At 47.6% G+C, this 22,740-nt stretch overlaps 2 protein-coding genes and 5 non-coding genes across 9 annotated transcripts; 1 reads left to right on the plus strand and 6 right to left on the minus strand.

The window, feature by feature from the left end:
* Window positions 1–1,346: 1,346 nt before the first annotated feature.
* Window positions 1,347–1,419, minus strand: TRNAV-AAC (transfer RNA valine (anticodon AAC)). Its single transcript has one exon. It is a non-coding gene; the product is annotated as a tRNA-Val (tRNA).
* A 3,329-nt stretch (window positions 1,420–4,748) lies between these two features.
* On the minus strand, window positions 4,749–4,821 carry TRNAK-CUU (transfer RNA lysine (anticodon CUU)). Its single transcript has one exon. It is a non-coding gene; the product is annotated as a tRNA-Lys (tRNA).
* A 446-nt stretch (window positions 4,822–5,267) lies between these two features.
* On the minus strand, window positions 5,268–5,340 carry TRNAV-CAC (transfer RNA valine (anticodon CAC)). Its single transcript has one exon. It is a non-coding gene; the product is annotated as a tRNA-Val (tRNA).
* Window positions 5,341–5,872: 532 nt separating this feature from the next.
* On the plus strand, window positions 5,873–16,708 carry TRIM41 (tripartite motif containing 41). Of its 3 annotated transcripts, none has more exons than XM_047082557.1 (6): window positions 5,873–8,043; window positions 12,294–12,389; window positions 14,128–14,391; window positions 14,957–14,979; window positions 15,180–15,307; window positions 15,750–16,708. In XM_047082557.1, exons 1-6 carry the CDS (start codon window positions 7,234–7,236, stop codon window positions 16,349–16,351), a joined length of 1,923 nt encoding a protein of 640 aa, XP_046938513.1. In that variant the 5' UTR covers window positions 5,873–7,233; the 3' UTR covers window positions 16,352–16,708. The 3 variants fall into 3 exon arrangements, with proteins under 3 accessions (XP_046938513.1, XP_046938527.1, XP_046938521.1); XM_047082565.1 differs by having other exon boundaries at window positions 5,874–8,043; window positions 14,161–14,391; XM_047082571.1 differs by lacking the exons at window positions 14,957–14,979; window positions 15,750–16,708 and having other exon boundaries at window positions 15,180–15,254.
* A 1,481-nt stretch (window positions 16,709–18,189) lies between these two features.
* Window positions 18,190–22,726, minus strand: RACK1 (receptor for activated C kinase 1). Its single transcript, XM_047082613.1, has 8 exons — window positions 22,510–22,726; window positions 21,265–21,436; window positions 20,582–20,729; window positions 20,241–20,336; window positions 19,740–19,850; window positions 19,184–19,324; window positions 18,683–18,793; window positions 18,190–18,298 (listed from the first exon to the last, which is right to left on the minus strand). Exons 1-8 carry the CDS (start codon window positions 22,616–22,618, stop codon window positions 18,233–18,235), a joined length of 954 nt encoding a protein of 317 aa, XP_046938569.1. The 5' UTR covers window positions 22,619–22,726; the 3' UTR covers window positions 18,190–18,232.
* On the minus strand, window positions 20,883–20,961 carry LOC124523512 (small nucleolar RNA SNORD96 family). The gene has a single exon (XR_006965003.1). It is a non-coding gene; the product is annotated as a small nucleolar RNA SNORD96 family (small nucleolar RNA).
* LOC124523573 (small nucleolar RNA SNORD95) lies at window positions 22,148–22,215 on the minus strand. The gene has a single exon (XR_006965036.1). It is a non-coding gene; the product is annotated as a small nucleolar RNA SNORD95 (small nucleolar RNA).
* Window positions 22,727–22,740: the final 14 nt, after the last annotated feature.

A 22,740-nucleotide genomic window follows, 5' to 3' on the forward strand; every position in this document is an offset into this window, starting at 1 on the left:
TTGTCTGCATTGTGTGAAGCTTTAAAGACAACTTGATTTACAACTTTGATGTTTTATTTGGCTTTCCAGTTTGACAGAAGTGCCGAGAAAGAAGTTGCTCGTCAAATGTTTAAATGTGCCCCCATCAGTTATGAAAGCGTGAACCCTATTTTCCAGGGCGTGAAAACAGACTGCGCTGCAGAGGTCCACAAAGTGTGCGTCTCTACGGACATCTGTCAAGCCTGGAACATTGGACTGGGGGCCCAGAGCACCTCTGGACTGCTTCTCTAAAGCCTTTTCCCCTTGACCTCTAGAGCCTGTTTCCCAACACACGAGGCGTCTCACAGGATGGAGGCCGACGAGCTGCAAGTGAGGATCAGTGAAGAGGGCGACTGATCAAGGCACCTCTGGAGAGAGGGATGGTCCTTTTGACTGCTCTCCATCACTGAGGACACACTGTACAGTGGGAGGGATGCAGGGTAGATACCATGTGGGTCTGCATGAGGGGGCGCGCGGGGAGCGAGAGGAAGGCGCCACTTGGAGGAACGGAGACGGTCCCACTCAGGACAGGTGGATGGGGAGGCCCCAAGCTGGAAGTGAAGCCAGTCGGTGTAGAATTGTTCGTGGTAGCGTCCATAGTGTGGATGGTGAGGCCATTGCCTTTGGTTCCACCTGGCCAATCACCAACGGTCCGCAGGTAGGACCAACGTTGGGTTCCTCTGCTGAGCTTACTTGAATTTCTCTACGTGCCTTGTTTTCCTCTTCTCCATCCTTTAGCTCCGACTTCTATTCCTCTACCTCACGATTCCTCACCTTACGTGATGTGTCTGTCCTCAGAGGCGTCACCTACAAACTGGGAACAACAATATTAAGTACCCTGCAGGATTGTTAGGTTCCTTTGAGGCAGACACCTAAAACAGGTCCAGACAAGAGCAATACAACGCATTGTAGGTGGTGTGGTCATTACCGCCGCAACGATCTTCCCTGTGAATACTTTCCCCTGGCCTGACTTCCACCATGCATTTCCAGCTCATTCTTTCTTGCACTTTTCAATATTTCATTTGTGGTTGCGTGACATTCCTTCCCTTTTCAGTCTTTTAACCCGACAGGATTTTAAGTTCTTTGAAGGAAATGTCTAAAGACATAGACCACCTTCTTTGTACCACAGATTTAGAGATCTGGACTGTGTTGGTTGAAGTGAACTGGTCATGAATTGGAAAAGACAAGAGTACATGAAGAACGATGTATCCATACATATTTGCACATATATTCCAAGGGCAAAAGAGCGAAGTAAACAAATTCGCTTAAATCAAAAGCATAAGACCGAAGTAAACAAATTCGCTTAAATCAAAAGTATAAGCCCGGGATGTTTCCGCCCGGTTTCGAACCGGGGACCTTTCGCGTGTTAGGCGAACGTGATAACCACTACACTACGGAAACACACGCTGAGGTCACCCTTCCTTAATCCTTCTAAGACGTATAGTCCTGCGTACTGCCCCGGTCTCTGCACGGGACCTGAGAGAGCTCTTGGAACCCTTTTTTCCTAGTTTACCAAAGGCTCTCACTTCCCACCGTGGCCCTGGGTAATAGCGCGCGCGACCCCTTAGTAGGTCCTGAAACCTGTCACATTCTGCAATTAAAACACCCCCCAGAACAGTAGTGAATGAAAGCAGTGGGCCTCTCTAGAAGTAGGGTAAATGTGGCTTCGGATGTTTGATACGAGATAATTGGCTCCATTTTGTCTCTTCTAGGGAGACAGCGGGAGAGTTTAAATTCTCACCCAATTTGTGCTGGATTGAGACTGAAGATTTAAAGGATTAAAGAAATGCTAAATGCATTCAAAGAATACGAGACTTGAATATATTTCGTTAAAATGTAAATATAAATAAGCCAAAAATAAAACTGGTTTTACCTTATGCTTTCAAAATAATTGTTTCCTCTAAGTTATGTAAAATTATCTATTAAAAATAAAGGGGAAATTGAAATTAATAAATATCAAACTTTAACTCAATGTTATTTAAATAAAGCTGAATATTTAATTAAATTTTGTAATGTAATGATATCTTTTAAGTATTTCATAAAAATAAAACTAATCAATTCTATCATGGAACATCCAGAATTGGGATGAGGCTTAATGCAGGTATATGTAGATCTATATACATACAAATGTAAGAGCAGTATAGATTATTTAATATTGCAAAACTTTTTTTTTTTTTTGGTCGCCTAAGCTGATTCCAGAAGACCTGCAGAGCCAGGAATTGGATTGGAGGCTGATTCCTACTGAGTCGGGATCCTTGAGTTGTCTGCAACTGGTAAGCCCTTCTTCACCAGAGCACAAGGTGGAGGCCCTCTTGTCCAAGTCTGGCTCTAGGATCAAGGTCACCAGGGGCTTGCTGGTGGCCCAATCCATAGATGTTTTACCACCTTCCCATATTAGAACATGTATGGAATTTGACTCTACCAATCTGTCCCTCCTTTTTTGCACATCTTAACTCCCTTGGCCTCTATGGAAGCTTTGCTGCTAGCTTTACTCCTATTCTGACTCCTTGTCCATCTATCTACAGATGGCCATCTCCCTGGAGAGTCACATTGGCATTGACAGTTTGACCCAGCCTCTACCCCTATGTCTGTGGCTCCAGCAATGACCACTCTCCCCAAGCTTCAAATCCACAAGTCTTGGACATAACCTTTTAGACATCTCCCAATCTCTTCAAGACAGAACTCATTACTTCTCTCTCACCTCTCACCCCACTCCTCAGTGTCAGAAGGTGGAAAGTCAGTATAAGCATCCTCTAAACTGAGAAGACGGAAAAAAGGAACGAAGCTACTCCATTATGGCTTTCACAGAGTTTTATTCAGAGTAACTTAACTGAAAGGGAGAGTGGGTGAGCACAGACCACCCAGGCCTTACCAGGCCATTCTCCATCCACATTCTCCACAGCTATACTCCTCCCAGTCCAGACCTTAATCCCTAGATTTTATGTTATGAGGGGCATTCCGGTCAGGCATACATTAACCTCCTGGGCACTGGAACACGTAGTGGGAGGGAAGTCATTGCCTGGCTTGAAGAGGATGGAGGGCCAAAAGTGGGTCAATGTTGTCAGTACTCTTACACTCAGTCTCTGATCTCTGTTACTAAACCATCTAAAGCAGAAACCTGGGATCTCCCTCTCCTGTCCACATATAAACCATATGCCCCTAGCTCCTTTACCCTTCTCCCTTCTGGCTGCTGTCTTGCCACTGCCAGGTCAGCCACTTCCTTTCTAGACCATGGCTGTGTCCATCCAGTTCCTTCTGTCTAATGCAGTCTCATTCCCATCACACATCCTGCTTATCATTCCTAAAGGAATCCTTCTGGAATGTAAATCAGAGTGAATCCTACTGCCTCCATGGCCTCCATAGCCAAGGAGGAAAAAGACCAAAGATCCTAGTAGGGTTCCTTCTGTTTGCTGAATGTCTGAACTGATGAACACTTGACTCTTTTGTTCTAAGAGCAGCCTGGATCGCCTACCAGAGGGGATTCCAAACCGGGCCTGGCTGGAGGGGCAGCGGTGGAAAGGGTGGAGAGGAGAGAGAAGCAGAAATTGTAGCAAAAAGCTTGGAAGGGTGTGGCCCCAGCTTGTTGGGAGATGGACCAAGAAGCCTGCCACTTGGGCTTCCCTTTAATGAAAAGCCAGGATCTTTTTTAGGAATGTTTTCCTTTTCCAGTAAAGATTGTTAAAAAACAAAACAAAAACGTGAAACCACAATTTGCACATGAATCCATATTTGTGCAAGAGAAAATGTCAAAGTTGAAACTCTTGGGACACAAGTTTATTTAGACCCATTAATTCCAAGATAAGACCACAGTAAAAGTAACTCTCCAGGAAGGCACGAGTGAGCTACGACTTACCAGCAAATCTACCTATTTTACAAACTTTGATCAATTCCTGTCCAGACTGCCCTTATAGGGTGTCATGTGAAACCCTCCCTAATTCCCATACACTTTGAGACCGAAGGAGATTCAATTCTTTGCTTAGCAAGTTTAGTAAACCAGCTTTACATGATCAAGACTTCTCCTATGGTCTGGCGTGTGAGGGAGACTTCTACATTCGGAAAACAGAAAATAGGCTGAATTTGCAGGACTAAAAAAAAAAAACCATTTAAAGTAACGGAATGAATTTCAATTGAAGGAAGAACTTCATGATAAGACAAGTAAACTGAGGATGTTCATGTTAAGAGTGTTCCAAAATAAAGGATATTTTTACATTCCTCTCTGTGTGGGGCAACATTTCACAAAAGATGGACCCTTAAAAAGAGAATTTGGGGGTCTCAGATTACGAAGAGTACCTCTTTCCTGACGAAAACAAACAAAAAAACCGGCGGCGGCAAGAGCTCGAGAATGCCAGCTTTTAAGTCACTTAGTAAGGTGGTCGCCACTCTGGAGGCCCTTGGGTCTCCTCGCAGAGAGAAGCCACGCCGTAACCCTCCCTCTCTGCGCAGCTCGCCCTGGACCAGACGCCTAATATGGTTGACCATGGACGAATTTCAGCAAGCAAAACGGTGTCCTGAGGAACATGTCCTGGGGCATTTGTCCGCTAGCAACCAGCACTCATTCACTCCCTTTTGGCCAGCAAGGGCCTATGGCTGGGACATTCTTTTATTCGGCTACTGGTAACCACCCGTCCAGTTTCCGTCTGCTTGGCCAAGGATGCAGAGGAGCACCCGCTGTCGAACTGGAAGGAAACTCGATGCCTGCCTTGCGCCTTCTTCCCTTCAAAAGGAACTTGCGCCCAACGTGGGGCTCGAACCCACGACCCTGAGATTAAGAGTCTCATGCTCTACCGACTGAGCTAGCCGGGCACATGCGCAAGTCCTACATTGTACCTCAGAAGACTGAAATCTATATGCAGGGATGAGGACACACTTTAAAAAGTAATTGCATAAGTATTATGGAGCACCTACTGTGTGCCTGATTGTCCTAGTGACTAGAGCCAGAGGATCGGAAGCCTGAACCTGGGAGAAGTGGCTGCGCGGGTTCCCGAGGGGGAAGAGCAAGAGAGCTGAGGTGCTAGATCTGAATTTACATTAGAGAATTTATGGAGGGCGTGCTGTGAGCTCTGTCCTGCTGGGGTCTGGCTTCACTGAGCGTCTACCAGAAACAGAAATAGACATACACGAGTCCTTCCCTCTGTGTGAGGGCAGTTCTTTCTCCTACGGAGGCAGAAAGCAGCGTGGACGAGGAGGTAACCCTTTAAATGAAAGGGAGGCTAAAAACAAACAAACAAGAAACACCAAAACTGAAAGTCTGTTTCCGCCCGGTTTCGAACCGGGGACCTTTCGCGTGTGAGGCGAACGTGATAACCACTACACTACGGAAACCCACACCACTTGCTCTTGACTAACACTACCTAGAAGCTACACTGGGGCGATTAAGGGGCTGAGGGAACCCAGACTTCCAAGTAAGTGACTGGCGTTTTCTGAGCTGCCGGCTGAACTGTGTTCAGGTCTCGTATCCACACTTCTTTTGGCGTGGCTTCCTACAGTTGTTCACCAACGAGAATTCGTGATTTTAGCGTTTCAGGCCACCCCTCCGAGGAAGCAGGCGTTCACTCCGAGTTTCCCTACTAGGTGGGAAGCGCCTCGAGAACAGGGTGAGTTCTGCGTGCGCAGCCCTGGCATTCCGCAGCGTTTCGCACTCACTGAGACTTCTGTACATGAATTGCGTTCCTGTAACTCCCCCTCCAGTTTTTGTTTTCTTTTTAAAAATTCCTCAAGTATTATTTCAATCGCCCGAATAATCTATTTGGCAGAGATGCTCTACGTACGAAAGCAGCATCTTTGGTAGCATAGTTCTACAGCCTGGATGAGATTCTCAAAAAAATAAAATAAAATAAAATAAAATAAAATAAAATAAAATAAAATAAAATAAAATAAAATAAAATAAAATAAAATAATAATTTAATACCACAAACCCAATTGGAGCCCATTCTCTTAGACTGAGACTCCATGAAGACAGACCTCGAGGTAGTTTGGACGCGGAGCATGCATGGTGCCCACTCAGAAAGTGCTGAATGACTTAACTCACTATATGTTAAGCAACATAGCTTTGAAATTGTATTAACTCTAATTTCACAAAACCCTCTGATGGCAACTATTATACTTATTTTATACGAGTAAACACAAGACTACAAAGATATCAAATATATTTTTAACCCCCCCCCTTTTCTACACTTTTCAGCACCTTGCTTTTCTCACTTCAGAGTAAATCGTGAAGGATTCCCTTTTTACAGATAGTGTTCCACTGTGTGAATGTTTATGTGACGGTTTCACTACTCCTTTATTGATGGGCAGTTAGAAAAGTTCATCTAAACGCTACGACAGTGACCAGACGGCAGTTTCTAATGCGCGTGGAAATGCCAACTACAGTGGGGAGGTTGGAGAAGATGTCCGGTCGCCTTCTGGATCCCTGAGGCACTCTGAGTTCCCAACCAACAAAGTCCTCGGCCTAGAAGGGCCGGAAGTACTTGAGGGCGCTCACCGGGACCCGCCCCTCCGCTTCCGGCATCAGCTGTGGGGAGTCCCTGGCGTTGTCCTCCTTGTCCGGTTAGTAGGATGGCGCTGGGCCGACGCAGTCATAGCACCGAGAGCGGACGGCCGTTAAGAGCCTCAACCTTTCCCCGAAGTTTATCCCCAGTGGCGGGGGATGGAGGAGGCCGGTCCTTCCGAGTTGTCCGCGTTCCCTGCTCCTTCGTATTACAGAGACGTGGGCCTCCATCGTTGTAGCCCTCCCGTCCTGTTCCCGTGTGCCTGCTAGAGCGTCTCCTCGCCGTTTCCTGTCGCCCAGGGGCCCGAGAGGAAAGAAGGGGGCGTAGCGCTACCGCGGGGGGAACTCGCGAGCTTAGGTGACTCGCAGACACCGGAAGTGTTGAGAGGGAGGCCGGAAGTGAGGGGGCGGAGCCAGGAAGTGAGGAGGGGCGGGGGTTTATGAGGAGGCCAAGGGAGCGTTGGGACAGATTTGCACTCAGGGCCACCTGAGGGACTTGGCTGTAGCGCTCAGCTCTGTCCCCTCCCCTCGCAGAGACACGGTTGTCGTCTAGGAGTAGGGAACTTTGTGGAGGGGGGGTTGTCGGGAGGACCTTTCTGTGTCTGCGATTGAGGCAAGGTGTGGAGAGGCGGGGTGGGGGTGGGGCCGGGTCGTCAGGGCGTCTGAGAGGGAAGACCCCCGCCCCCGCCCCCCCACCGCCCATCTACACTGGCTGACTGGACACTAAGATGGCTGCCGTTGCCATGACACCCAACCCTGTGCAGACCCTTCAGGAGGAGGCGGTGTGCGCCATCTGCCTCGATTACTTCACGGACCCCGTGTCCATCGGCTGCGGGCACAACTTCTGCCGAGTGTGTGTAACCCAGTTGTGGGGAGGGGAAGATGAGGAGGACAGGGACGAGTTAGACCGGGAAGAGGAAGAGGAGGACGGAGAGGAGGAGGAGGTGGAGGCTGTGGGGGCCGGTGGAGGGTGGGACACCCCCATGAGGGATGAAGACTATGAGGGCGACATGGAGGAGGAGGTCGAGGAGGAAGAGGAGGGTGTGTTCTGGACCAGTGGCATGGGCGGGTCCAACTGGGACAACATGGACTATGTGTGGGAGGAGGAGGACGAGGAGGAAGATTTGGACTACTACTTGGGGGACATGGAGGAGGACCTGAGAGGGGAGGATGAGGAGGACGAGGAGGAAGTGCTGGAGGAGGACGAGGAAGAGGAGTTAGACCCCGTCACCCCACTGCCCCCGCCTCCAGCCCCTCGGAGGTGCTTCACCTGCCCCCAGTGCCGAAAGAGCTTTCCCAGGCGGAGCTTCCGCCCCAACCTGCAGCTGGCCAACATGGTCCAGGTGATTCGACAGATGCACCCAACTCCTGGTCGAGGGAGCCGTGGGAACGAGCAGGGCATTTGTCCCAAACACCAGGAAGCCCTGAAGCTCTTCTGCGAGGTGGATGAAGAGGCCATATGTGTGGTGTGTCGAGAATCCAGGAGCCACAAACAGCACAGCGTGGTGCCATTGGAGGAGGTGGTGCAGGAGTACAAGGTGAGAGAAGTAGAAGATGGGAGTTTTGTGGGGGTGGAGAGAAGCTGGGAAAAGGCAATATGTCCCCTCCCACTCCCCAGAACTTCATGCACTGATTCTCCTTTTCTAAGCACTTAGTGGCATCAAGGTGGGTTGGAGTGAGAAGGATCCTGTACACTGGGCTGCATGTCTTGGGGAAAGCCACTGCTGTTTCACACTTCCATTGTCCCTAAGTGTAGGAGTACAGGTGACAGGTCCCTCAGGCTTTACCACCAGTCTCATTTTCCTCTGGGTAAGTTTTCAGTCTATCCTTGACTTGGACCCTGGAGATGGAAAGGACTTGAGGCCTCAACAAGAAAGGGCCCTAAGGAGCAGGAATGTAGAAATGACTACTAGTGTTAGACCCAGATGCTTTGCACTTGCCTTTTAATGGGTTTCCTACCTACCCCATGATACGGCTTGGTTCTGTCCTTGAGGACTTTTGTTAAATCTGCATCAGTCGGATGTACTGACTAGAAGTTCTTACCTTACCTGAGAATGCAGATAAAAGGGAGAAGCTTTTAAGTCAGAAGACCAGGCTCTGCACTCACTCACCCAGGCATCTCTGAAAGCCTTGGAGCATTAATTTTTCCAGGGTTAAAAGTTAATATTTACTGAACACTTAACTTACTATGTACACCAGGCACTGTACTAAGCACTTTTCATGGACTATCTCATTTAAAACTTCAGACAACCCTGTGAGTTTGATACGGTTTCTGTCCCTGTTTTACAGATTAGGAAATAGACTTAAGTAATATACACAGGGCCACATAGCTACTAGTAAGTGATGGACTTGGTTATGACCTGCCCCTGTGCCCCTGCATACTGTTAACAGTGTCATCACCATTTAGATGTCTGTCGTTAGTTTGACTTTACTGATATGTGACTTCTTGGAGTCTGATTCTAGTTTGGTTAATACTTTGCACCCTACTTCTGGCCTTTACTCTTTTGGGATACAGGTAAAGGAGATTGGTCTGTGAGACAGCCAGCACAAATAGCACTACTTAGTGAAGGCTGGGAAGGGTTTGAAACAGTGGGACCAGGAGGAAGAGAGGGTCGCTCCTGTGTGGTCTGTGCATTACCCCAGTTTTAGAGTAACGAGTCTAGAGCTTCTCAGCTATGAGTGGTACAGCTAAGACAAACTTACATCGTCTCATGACAAGAAACTATGTCTTCCACACAATGATACTCCCAATTACTAGGGGAGTTTTCAAAAGTACAGTGGGCCCTACCACTAGAGATTCTGAGTCAGAGACAGGGAGAGTGTCTTTAAGAAAGCCCAGCCTAGCATTGGCATCACTGCATTGGTAATATCACCTGTTGTTTAGGCTCTGTGTTGTTAGGGGAGGTTGTGATTTCCTTTTGTCCTTTTTATCTCCTCTTGGCTCCTCAGTGGGCAGTTTGTTAATTAAATGTTGGGATGGACTATTCATGGACATTCCACTTGTTCTCCACCCTCCTTCTACAGGGCTCTTCTGAAGGGCTTCTGAAAATGGATTTTTATTTGTGAATTTGTGTTAGCCATGTCTGTTGTATGCCAGCCTAGTAGGGCTCTGCAATTTGAGGAGGCCACATAGATGCAAATAATCTGCCATTAACTGATCAGCAAATGTAAATACATGGATTTTATTATTTAGAACTAATTTGAGTGATTCCTTTTTTAATTTACAGGCCATTTTATAGGTACGTAGGTTATTCTTTTCAAATCTGTACACTAACTAGCACTAGTTTGGAACAGTGTTGTTTTATAGAAATATTTTTTATTGAGTAGGTAATAATATGGATGATGTATAAATAAATCTCCTAAAAAAGTGAAAGTTCTTGAAAATTTCTCTTAAAATAGTACTCTGTTTGGATTTGTGCTCATGAATTTGTCAATGATTTATGAAAATTATTAAATGGGAAATTTAAGCATCATAAATTCTGAACAGGATTGGAGAAAAATAGAAGGTAATATCAAAAAACAAAATTTTTTGTAGTTTATGCTACTTTCATGTCAGGGGTTGATTGTAATATTATTAATGTAATCTTTTCTAGAACCACTCATCCTGTGCAACAACCACTGCCTTTTGTACTCTTCTCTGGGTCAGTAACCTCTTTAGTTCAAGGGTCATTATCAGGTTGTCATTGGCAGTTTAGACATAGGTAGAGAATACTAGATAACATTTATTGATCTTTACTATGTGCTACTGTGTGAAGCATACTGTCCATAACATGCATTCTGTTATTCCCAATTCCCATGTAAGATGAGGAAATTGGAAGTGCTGCTTGCCTCAGGTCACCTGGCTACATTTAGGTTTAGATTGGAGTCTAGGCTTGAGCTCTTCTGCTCTGTATTACCTCTCAAGGAAGAAGGCAGAAGTAGTAGGAGACATAAAAAAAAAAAAGGAAAGAAAACAGGTTGGGCCTATTTCTGGTCTCTAACAGCCCTTTAAAGAAAAAGATTCTGGGGGTACCTGGGCGGTTCAGTCGGTTAAGCCTCTGAGTCTTGATTTCAGCTCAGGTCATGATCTCACTGTTCCTGAGATAGAGCCCCACGTCTGGGGGCAGGGAGCCTGCTTGGGATTCTCTTTCTCCCTCTCTCTCTATCCCTCCCCTTGCTCTCACAAAATAAATAAACAAACATTAAAAAAAAAAAAAGATACCGTTACAAGAGATTGGAACATAGAGCTCAAATGCATATTTGCCGTGAAGGTTAAAATCTTAGGAAGAGAGAGGTTTTGTTTTCCATTTATATTTATTTAATAATAATTAAAAAAATATTTTTTTAATGTTTATTTTTGAGAGAGAGAGAGAGTGTGAGCTAGGGGAGGAGGAGAGAGAGGGAGACTCAGAATCTGAAGTGGGCTCCAGGCTCTGAGCTGTCAGCACAGCATCGAACTGATGAGTGGTGAGATCATGACCTGAGCTGAAGTGGACATTCAACCAATGGAGCCATCCAGGCGCCCCAGTAATAATTTTTTTTAAGTTTGTTTATTTTGAGAGAGAGCTCGTGTGAGGGTGGGACAGAGGGAGGGGGAGAGAGAAAATCCCAAGCAGGCCCAGTGCTCTACTCAAGGCTTGAACCCACAAACTGAAATCATGACCTGAACCAAAACCGAGTCTGTCTCTTAACTGACTAAGCCACCCAGGCACCCCTTGTTTTCCATTTAGTAAGTGAGTGAGAGAGAAAGCAGATGGACAAAGAGGCATAGAAATTAAAATAAGTAAAGTGGGGCCCCTGCCCCACAAGGAGCCATTGTGTCCTGGCAGAGACATATTTAAAAACCATTGCAGTGTCTAGGAAGTATTGTAAAGGTTGTATTCATGTTCCTTGGGATGACAGAGGAAGTTGGGGGCAGGGAGGACCATGGTCAGGTAGCTGGTATTTAAAATTTTTTTTTTTTAACGTTTATTTATTTTTGAGACAGTGAGAGACAGAGCATGAACAGGGGTGGGTCAGAGAGAGGGAGACACAGAATCTGAAACAGGCTCCAGGCTCTGAGCTGTCAGCACAGAGCCCAACGCAGGGCTCGAACTCACGAACCACGATATCATGACCTGAGCCGAAGTCGGCCGCTTAACCGACTGAGCCACCCAGGCACCCCAGGTAGCTGGTATTTTAAAGGAAGAATGCCTTGGGCCAGGTGGAGAAAGGAAATCCCAGAAAGAGGGAAGAGCATGTATGAAGATAATAGAATTACATTCGGGAAAAGACAGTTTTATGTGGCTAAAACTAAGAGTCTATGTCAGAAGGGGTAAGTGTAGTAGAGAAGTCTAGAAATGTAGAGGCAATGAAGGAACCTCATATTTTGCAGGTGATTGAGAACCACTGAAAGATTTTTAGCACAGGCACAAAATCATCAGAGAAATATTTAGAGATGAAAGTTATGAGGAAGATTGCTTTTGAGGGCTGGAATATTTCATATGGAAGGACCTTGTGTGGTGAGGGGCTCAAGCCAGGTCCACCCCAACTCTGGGTATGGAGCTCTATGGTCACCAGGATCCTACCAATAGAGAACACACTCAGCGGTGTGTTCTTCTATACATGAGTGCAGGCAGAGGGTTGGAGGCCTTTGTCATCATCTGAAGAGAAGAGAGGGGAGGAAGAGAGTATGATGCTCATCTGATACCTGTGATGGGGGTCAGGCTTTGAGCCCCAGTCCAATGCAGGGAGGATGGGGGAAGTGGGCACTGAAAGCAGGTGCCTCTCCTATCCCAGGCTTCTAACCTTCCTTTTCTCATTCCCTCAGGCCAAACTGCAGGGGCATGTGGAACCACTGAGGAAGCATCTAGAAGCTGTGCAGAAGATGAAGGCCAAGGAGGAGAGGCGGGTGACAGAACTGAAGGTGGGTGAATGTCCTTGATAGGGCTTACTGGCTCTGTGATTAGGGCAGGGAACATAGGTTGTCTACTCTCAGAAGTGGTGACAAGATTCCCTGAAGAGGGACCTGGGAGAGAGGTAGAGACATTCCCAGGGTTTTGAAGAGAGAGGGGCCTTAAAGGGTCAGGGGGCACATTTATTCTAGGTTCCAGATTGGAGTGGAAACAGATCTAGTGTAGAGAGGTTGGGTCCGTGGCCCAAGCCTGAAGAACAGGCTTACCACCCCAGACACCTCACTTCATGGCCTGTGCCCACCAGGCTGGATAGCACAGAGGGCAGAAGTGGGCAAGGCAAAATCTACATAACAGCCATCAGAGAAGCCCCAGGTCCCAGGACAGATGGTAGGTGGTAGGTAGAGCAACCCTGAGCATGAACGGGAAGGGGAGGGCATGGTGTTTAATAGAGGATAGAATGTTACAGAGACCTGGTCTTCTCTAGTCCAGTGTTTCTCAGCTGTTTTTCTTGATTGATCACCCCTCCCCAAGGAGTATTTTTAGATATTTTTCCCCTAATACCACCCTCCCTACCCCCAACTCTGTACGTGTGTTTGTAAGGTCAGCAGAAACTGGAATGGCCTGGCACTGAGCTTTGGAGACCAAGACAGGACATCCTTCTTGTCTGACCTCTTCTCTCATCTTTCCCTGGCCAGTGGGTGGGTCTTGCCACTTCCCAAGTCTTGTACTTATTTTTTTGCCACCTACACATTAGGGACTCTGCTGCTGGCAATTGCCACACACTGAGTGTGTCTGGGAGCCAGGGGGTCCTCTTAGCCAAATGCTCAGATTGAGACTTCTGGGGTCCTGGGATGCAGAGAGAAGATGTCAGGGTCTGCGTATCACTGGGACAGAGAGTGAAGCTGACTTTCCTTCACCGACTTAGCCAGTCAGAACTTCCTTCCTCACTCTGGCTTGTCCCTCTTTGTCCCAAGAATGTCTCTAGCTGATGATACCTGCATGGAAAGCATGCCCACTATCTGGGATTGCCCAGTCCAGGCAAATGGGGTGAGATTAGGCAGAAGTTTTCTCTGATTGTATATAGACTACAATCTACACAATGATATCCATGATTTTGCCTTTTGGCTTTTAAAGTGTAAAATAACATTTGGCCGTTTACAGAGAAAGTTTGCTAGACTCCTGATCTAGAAGGATTCGGTGACTTTTCCAAAGTCAGTAGTAGTATAGTCAAGACCCTAACTTGATATCTTGATTCCTGAATGTTTAATTTATTCATTGCAAAAAACTTACTAAGTACTGGTGCTGTTCTGAGGTCTGAGGATCCTGTGACAAAAAACTTACGCAGTGGTGGAAAAGGATGTTAAAAGATACTTCAATGTAAACAACATTTCAAATTAATATTAATGCTGTGAGGATATATAATGAATGATATTTATGGGAGATACGATGGTATTTATGGGGGTAGTCCTGATTTAGATCTAGTGGGGAGAGAAGGCTTCTCTCAGGGAATATTTTTAAATTTAGATCTGAAGAATGAATCAAGTTAGATAGCTAGGGTGGAGATAAGTTGCAGGCAGAAGTTAGTGAGTTTGAGACCAGTGTGCTTTGGAGTGTGGGAGTGGTGCCTGGTAAGGTTGGGAGGTGGTGGAAGGGACAGGGGCCCCTTTCCATTTGGGATGCAGAGCTCCATTACCTTGGATTGAGGGGCAGCAGTTGCAAAATTGGAAGTTTATGTTTCTGTGTGTTGAGGTGGTATCCACCATCCCCTTTGCATCATCCCAGAGCCAGATGAAGTCAGAGCTGGCAGCTGTGGCCTCGGAGTTCGGGCGGCTGACACGGTTTCTGGCTGAAGAGCAGGCAGGGTTGGAGCGGCGCCTCCGAGAGATGCACGAAGCCCAGCTAGGGCGTGCAGGAGCAGCGGCCAGCCGCCTGGCGGAGCAGGCTGCCCAGCTGAGCCGCCTGCTGGCGGAGGCCCAGGAGCGGAGCCAGCAGGGGGGCCTGCGGCTGCTCCAGGTGAGCAGTGCCCCCTTCCCTGTCTCCCCCTGCCTTCCCCCCAGCACCCTGTATTTGCTCTGTTAGGCAGTGCTTACCAAACATTTGTTCAGAGCTGCCTCTCTTCTCATTGGGAGGACCCATGATAATTTAACCTAAGACCAAAAGGTTTTTTGAGGCTGGGGACAGGGTTAATGCCAAATGTGGTGTGTGTGTGATTATACCCAGTGAAAAGAAAGAAATTCAATTGTATAAAGAGGGTTTTAAAGTAGAGTCAAGGAAAGAATTTTTGACAGAGACATCCTGAGAAAGATGCCTAAGTCATGTTGTAAAAATTCTTTTACTGGGGTTGAAAATTCTATTATTGGTCTCACAGCAGGATGAGATAAGTGTGCTAGGGCATAGGGATGATTGAGATGGATACACACTTACTGAGGGTCTTGAGGGTTGCTTTTTCTTACTCCCTGTTCAAGTTCAGTCCTTTCTCTGGCTGGAATCAGATTGAGAGAAAGGAGCTGTCTGTGTGCAGCTGACTCTCTCTTTGTCTCTTTTTCCCTCTCCCTCTTTTTGTTTCTGTTATTCCCAGGACATCAAGGAGACTTTCAATAGGTGTGTTGCCACCCTTTATCCTTTGTGACCCAGTGGCATCTGGTTCCCCATCCCTACCTCTCTTGGATATCCCGCTCCTTTCCTTCCTTCCCCAGGACCCGAGTTTCTGCCTCCTGGACCCTCCTCTCCTTCCCCTCAGCTTCTGCTCTTCCCTCTGGGAATATCATGGTCCCACCCCCTGCCCGGTCCCCTTCCTCTAGGTGTGAAGAGGTACAGCTGCAACCCCCAGAGGTCTGGTCCCCTGACCCGTGTCAGCCCCATAGCCATGACTTCTTGACAGATGCCATCGTGAGGAAAATGAGCCGGATGTTCTGTCAGGCTGCCCGAGGTAGGGAGGTCACCTGTACGACCTTCCTTTTCCTTTCCCTTCACAGACCTGAGATTGGGTTCTGAGGAGGAGGTTGGGCCTGGTGGGGGGAAGATTGGGGCTAAGGTGGAGCAGGATACAGGTAGGCCGCTTGGGGCTTCAAGCTAAGAGTAGTTTTTGACCTAGACCAGGTAGGTGTTGATGGTGGGAGTGGAGAGTGGATAGCAAGAGCCAGGGCCAGAGGGAAGACCTGTCCAGGGTCCTGGAAACAAGAGTCGGGGAAGAGGTGGAGCTCATAGGAACTAAAGTCTGGTCTCTAGGATGGGGAGGGGTGAGGACAGCTGGAAGGCAGGCAGGGAGGGAGGCAAAGGGGAGGGCAGCAGGAAAGGCTGAATCTTGGAGTTGGCTACTGATGGGGAACAGTTGTTCCAGCCTTGGCGTATTTGTCCTCCCCCTCCCCAAGTGGACCTGACGCTGGACCCTGACACGGCTCACCCGGCCCTGATGCTCTCCCCTGACCGCCGGGGGGTCCGCCTGGCAGAGCGGCGGCAGGAGGTTGCTGACCATTCCAAGCGCTTCTCAGCCGACTGCTGCGTATTGGGGGCCCAAGGCTTCCGCTCTGGGCGGCACTACTGGGAGGTAGAGGTGGGAGGGCGGCGGGGTTGGGCGGTGGGCGCTGCCCGTGAATCGACCCATCATAAGGAGAAGGTGGGCTCTGGGGGATCCTCTTTGGGCAGTGGGGATGCCAGCTCCTCACGCCATCACCATCGCCGCCGCCGGCTCCACCTACCCCAACAGCCCCTGCTCCAGCGCGAAGTGTGGTGTGTGGGCACCAATGGCAAACGCTACCAGGCACAGAGCTCAACGGAGCAGACACTGCTGAGCCCAAGTGAGAAACCACGGCGCTTTGGCGTGTACCTGGACTATGAGGCTGGGCGCCTAGGCTTCTACAATGCGGAGACTCTAGCCCACGTGCATACCTTTTCAGCTGCTTTCCTGGGCGAGCGTGTCTTCCCTTTCTTTCGAGTGCTCTCCAAGGGTACTCGTATCAAGCTATGCCCTTGATTAGCCTGCCACCCGCAGGGGCCCCTCTGGTCAGCACTTGAGGGGCGGGTGGTGGTGGAGGGTGTCCCATAAGTTTAGGGGCTCAAAGGCTCCTTCCACTGTTTGTTGCTTCCCACTCCCCTTTGACCCCAGGCCCGCTTCTCCCTCTAGGAGCCTAAAGAACCTTCCTGGCCTGCAGCTCTGCCTTCTCTCACCTGCAATGTCTGTCCAACAGGTCTGCATGGGTCCCTGATGAGAACAGCTGCCTGGTTTTCCTTCCCTCTGTCCACCCAGGGTTTTGAGTAGGAGTTGAGGGGAGATTTAACTCTATTACTTAACTTCCCTTTCCTTGCCCCTACTCTTCACCTTTCTTGTCAGTTCCCAGGCTGGGATATTTGGGCAAGACTCCTGTCTGCCCCGAATTCCATTTTCTGATGCAAATTTTAGCTAAGGGATTTGGAAGCTTTTTGGGGAGGCGGGTTAGGCAAAAGGGTAGAGCTGGGTAACAAATGTCTATTCTCTGGGGGAGGTAGGAGGGATTCTAGACTCCTTCCATCCCCAATTTCTACCTCCATAGACTGGCCAGAATTTAGCTTGAGATCTGGAATGGTCAACACAATTGAAACTACATACCATTGTATTACCCAGTAAATTATTTTCTCCCCCACCCTTTTTCCAGCACTCACATTAGGAGTAAAGCTCACCCCGCCCATCCCCTCCAGGTCTTTTCACTGCCAGGCTCCTTTCCTCTTTGTCCAATGAAGTTCCTTGTGTCAGTATCCAGCCTCATATATTAGTTCTCTCCATCTGGTGAGCCCTGACCAGGAGCCTGGGGACGGGTTTGGATCCCCAGGAGAGCCTTGGGTATAATCTATTTTTCTAGTAACCCCTTGCCTTCTGTCACTTGTCAGCTTTTGTCCTTTGCTTTGATGGCAGAGGTCAACTTCTGTTCCTGGGGGAAAGGGAAGACGGGATGTGTTGTGGAAATAAAGTTTATTTGCTTCTTTTGTGGAGTCCTTTCCTTTAGGTGAGCAAAAATAGAACGTAGGGCCAGGGTTTCTTCCACAGTAAGCCAGTCTCTCCAATAAACGTAATGACACAGAACTGAGGACTGATTGTACCTTCCCCATAACCTGCATTTTACACCACTCATGTTATTTCCATAGATTGGGATATTCACTCTCACCCCATTTGAATATCTACATAGTTTTATTGGTACCCTCTTCAGCATGCACTTTGAAAATTGTTTGCCACTTGTCTATCACTGCTTTGAGGTTTTAGGATTCTGGTTTTCCCAAGAATCTTTACATTTCTAAAGTCTTTCCATGTAATTGCATCTAGCTGAAATCCCATAAAATTGAAGCTAAAGCCACAGTAGCCTTATCACCATTAGGAGTTGATGGCAAAGGGAACTGTACAGGCTACTTCAACATGCTACATATTTACTTAGCCACTACCCGAGAAAAAGCCAGCTGTGATTGTATTTATGAATACCTGCAGACTACATAATTTTTAATCTCCAACAATGGAGGGGGTAAAAAGGATCTTAAGCAGAAACTCTTTTGGGGAGAGTTGCCTTATCATAGACGAAGGGTTCAAAAAAATCTCCATTTTAACAAAAAGACAACTTGACAGACTACACTAACTTGAGTTTCAAAATAATCTCATATTACCTTGAGGAATGACAAATGCCTACTCAATTATTTATGTTACAGATTGAACTGAGATTTTACTATTCCCAAGGAACATTTTCTCCAGGCTTAAATGAGGCCCCAAGGATCTATACCTGAGACACAGTACATTGTGATGCAACCCAGCATTAGAAAGCAGTTTTGCTTATCAGAGAAAGACACTATAAGTCAGCAAACCAATGTTTTATTTCCAAAGTTTTGCCCTCTATTTCTAGCGGGTGCCAATGGTCACCTGCCACACTCGCACCAGGTTGTCCGTGTAGCCAGCAAACAGAGTCTGCAAGGGAGAAATGACAGTGATAGGTCATGTCAGAGCCATGGAACTCTGCATTCCCTTCTTTTAAGACCCCCAATCTTCTAACCACCAGGTTGTAGGTGGTATGTATTCCTAGAGGAAGCAACAGCTGGTAGTAAGGACTCATACTCTTGTAAAATGATTAACTTATCCAAAGTGTTAACTGAAGGTAGGTAATCATTGCTTGTTAGATCAATTTTCCTTCCAGTGCAGGAACATGTACTCTGTTCACTGGTAGAGCTAATTTGGTTCTCTCAAATCAACCTGGCTAGTTTTGTCATTTCATTTTATGTCAAAGACATTCCAAGAGCAAAGAGGGGGAGAGAAAAGGTAAAAGCTGAGTCACTTAAGCAGAGACCCACTTACCTGGCCATCAGCAGACCAGGCCAGAGAAGTACACTGGGGTGGCTCTGCCTTGCTGCTGGTACTGATAACTTCCTGCTTCAGTTCATCTACAATGATCTTGCCTTCCAAGTCCTGGGAAAGGGGCAAAATCAAGGTAAGGAGGGATTCTACTACAAGCATCCAAGGAATAGAGGCCAAGGATGTTGTGAAACAGCCTAAAATGCATAGGACTGTCTCCCCTCCCCCCACCAAATTATCTAGACCAAAAGGTTGATTATGCTGAGACTGAATAAATTGCTGTAATTTGTGACACCCTTTAGTAGGTAAGTATCGTGCACCACTGCAAATCCCAATCCTAGCAAGTTGTAACTTGCTCTTCCTGGGTCTCCACTGATAGCCTGATGATCAGCAGTTGTTCAGGAAGCTCGAATCCCAGCAGTGACATATCAGGAAATCACAACATTGCCATGGCTCACAAGAGTAAAGCCAGGAGCTCGGCCCTCAACTGTAGCCCACACTCACCCAGATCTTGATGCTGGGGCCTGTGGCAGCACAGAGCCAATATCGGTTAGGACTGAAGCACAGGGCATTGATGATGTCCCCACCATCTAGTGTATAAAGGTGCTTGCCTTCATTAAGGTCCCACAGCATAGCCTGGCCATCCTGAGAAGAGGAAAGGGGAGTCAGGGTAATATGAAACCTATTCCAGGTGTTAATCTCTACTGTCAAGATTCTGTCTTAATCCTTATTCTCCCTCCCACAACTTCCCCAAAGCTAAGGATTCAAATACCAGTATATCTCTGAATGCCCCTCCGTTAATGCATGACACCCCATCAACCCTACCAAGGCCCTGACAATTTCTAAAATCACTACAATCAGTTCTGAAAACAGAATTCTAATATCAACAGCTTTAAGAAACCAGCTTTACTGAAAACAATCTTTTAAACAGTATGGTGTATATAATTTTTAGAGAACAATTTTCACAAACATTTACTCTTGGATTGCTACCTTAAGTATTTTTAAAAAAAAAAAAACCCTGTCCCCCATTGAGTAGAATACTCCCAGCTCCTGAACATACCTTCCCTCCAGAAGCACAGAGGGATCCATCTGGAGAGACTGTCACAGTGTTCAGGTAGCCTGTGTGGCCGATGTGATTGGTCTTCAGCTTGCAGTTTGCCAGGTTCCATACCTAGATATGGGAGGGTTAGGGGTAATAGGTGAAAAACCTGGCTCCGAATCCACTGGGGTCAGGAGGACAAAAAAGGCATGGCACCTTCTTTAAAAGCATTTCTGGATATGGTGGCCATTTTTCATTCTACCAGTAACAAAAAAGGTTAAAGAATTTGTCTTGGTCACCTAAGGACAATCAAGATTAAATAAAGAATGCTTCGTTGCTCTACAAGGGATATTGGGTTCAATTAGCTACTCCACACCAAGTATCAAAAACTAATAGTTAGAAAACAGCAATAGGAAACGTCAACTGAGGAATAAAGCTTTCAAAGTTAGAACTTATGACCACCTACGAGGCAATGGGAACATTCTGGCTGGTAAAAGCCCTACATCCTGACATCAAGCTCACCTTGACCAGCTTGTCCCAGCCACAGGAGACAATGATGGGATTGCTGCTATTGGGTGAAAAGCGGACACAAGACACCCACTCCGAATGGCTCTCATCCTAGAGGACAGAAAAGAAGTAAGGAGAAACTATCCTGTCCCATGAAACTACACCCCTCACCCCTTCCCTCAGTTACATGGGAGGTACACTGATGGCTTTGCACTCACATCCCTGGAACCCAAACCTTTATTATCAACAGAACCCCTTTGGAGCCCAAGCCAGGCTTGAAATCACCACATAATGCCAAGGTTAAGAAGGATGGGAGAGAATCTTCATGTGCTTTCTGCATGTGCCTTCACTGTTACCTGGACAGTATATTTGCATACACCCAGAGTATTCCACAGCTTGATGGTTTTATCTCGGGAGCCAGAGACAATCTGGCGGTTGTCGGAGGAGAAAGCCACACTCAGCACATCCTTGGTATGTCCTACAAATCTGCGTGTGGTGGTACCCCTAAGGAAGAGGACTTGGTCAGTCTCTAGACTCTGCAAACATTCTTCCACATCAGACTGTTTCCCTGGCCTTCCGTGGTCTTACTGGAGCTGCCATTACTCACATGACCCTGGACATGGGTCTGATCACAACATGGTTGAGCATATGCCAGAGAATCCCTTCAGAATTGCAGGACATGTCCTCACTCCCACATGGGGATTGGCTGACAATGTCATCTGTCATCACTAGGATCCTCCATTATGCCTGACCATCCAACGACTGAGCTCCCAAGATAAAACATGTTCAAACCCTTGCCTCTCAACCACAGTATGTGGCAAAACTGCTCAACCAGCCCACTCTGAAGCAACTCTGCGAAAGTAATTAAAAGCAGCAAGGATGGAAGCCAAGCAACCCAACTACCTTCTCTATGTACGCCCTGCCTTACAGTTCCCACAATGAACCTCACTGTCCTTTGGAAACCACCTCCCAACAGCATCTACCTCATTTCTGCCCAGCTTTTTCCCAGTGCCCCAGAGTTAAATGAGCAGCTACTTGCGTTGTGAGATCCCAAAGACGAAGGGTTCCATCCCAGGAGCCTGAGAGGGCAAACTGGCCATCTGAGGAGATGACCACGTCACTAACGAAGTGGGAATGACCCCGAAGAGCACGCTGTGGGATGCCATAATTGGTCTCATCCCTGGTCAGCTTCCACATGATGATAGTCTTATCTAAGGGGAGGTAACACAGAAAATCCAGTGAGGAATCCCACAGCCCACTCACCGACCTACTGGATAATCCAGGATCCCTCAAGGTCATTGGTGGATTTACAAGAAATTAAGGACACTCAAGGGGGGAGGGGACCCCCAAGCCGAGAGTGCTGTCATTAGTCAAAGCTAAGTGATTCATAAAAAAAAAAAAAAAAAAAAAAAAAAAAAAAAAAAAAAAAAGCTAAGTGATTCATTATTCCAAAAAAAAGTCAAGTAGAACTAAGCAACGCCACTAGAATTAAACTTAGGTGTGGAGGCCTTTAGCAGATTATGGATGCCTTTTTGTGACATTCATAACAGTCCAACGTCTGAATCTTATTCTGAGGTCTAATACATAAACACTGCTGCTTGGGTGTGGGAAGACTGAATGTGGGCTTCCTACAACTACCACTGAGGATGCCAGAAGTACTGGATTTAGTTGATTTACACACTACAAGGCTGGAAGCTTTCACTGAAAGGTGTTGGACTCGACACGCTTTCCGATTATGCGTCACACATGATCCTAACCTCAGACTGTTTTTAATAGCGTGGGGGCAAATAGCGTGTTCATTCAAACAAGAGAATGACAAGAAAAAAAAGGCAGAAAAGACAAGACACGGGCTTGCAAGGAGATTGGCATCAGGACTTCCCTTGGGAGTCCATCCAGGAAAAACTAGGCACAGGGCCGGGCGGCAGCTCAGAAACAGCCTCTGGGTCTCAGCATGGGCACTCAGATGGCATGTTGGGGTCATCACCGCCCCGCCCGACCCGTATAGGCTCTTGCACACTTAGCCACATCTGCGAGGAGGCGGGCAAGAAATAAAACCCCAATCCTGCAATCCTAGCAGCCACGAGCTGATCTATGTCTCGGCCTTTGCAAAGTGGAAAATGCCTCATGGGCTTATCCAGGCTGAGACTTAGGCCCGGGTCCGCATGCCCCATCTCGCAGGCGGACGGAGTTTTCCGGGCCGCCAACTCGCGATCCACTGGAAACAACAGGAGACACGCGCAACCCACTTATCTTTCAACCCCTTGCCCCGCACCTCAGCCCGTACCTCGAGAAGCGGACAGTATCATGTCCGGGAACTGGGGGGTGGTGGCGATCTGAGTCACCCAGCCGTTGTGGCCCTTGAGGGTGCCACGAAGTGTCATCTGCTCAGTCATGGCGGCGGGGAGTGCGGGTGTCGCCGGGGCGACAAGGATGGAGTTGGATAGCTCAGAGACTAGCACCACAGCCGCTCGCACCGCGGCTCTGCAGAGGAAAAGAGAGAGAAGGAACCCCACCG

The sequence above is a fragment of the Lynx rufus genome, unplaced genomic scaffold (genome assembly GCF_022079265.1).
Source record: "Lynx rufus isolate CCGP_SWC_20201006 ecotype Redwood Valley unplaced genomic scaffold, mLynRuf1.p SCAF_1, whole genome shotgun sequence".
NCBI lineage: Eukaryota > Metazoa > Chordata > Mammalia > Carnivora > Felidae > Lynx > Lynx rufus.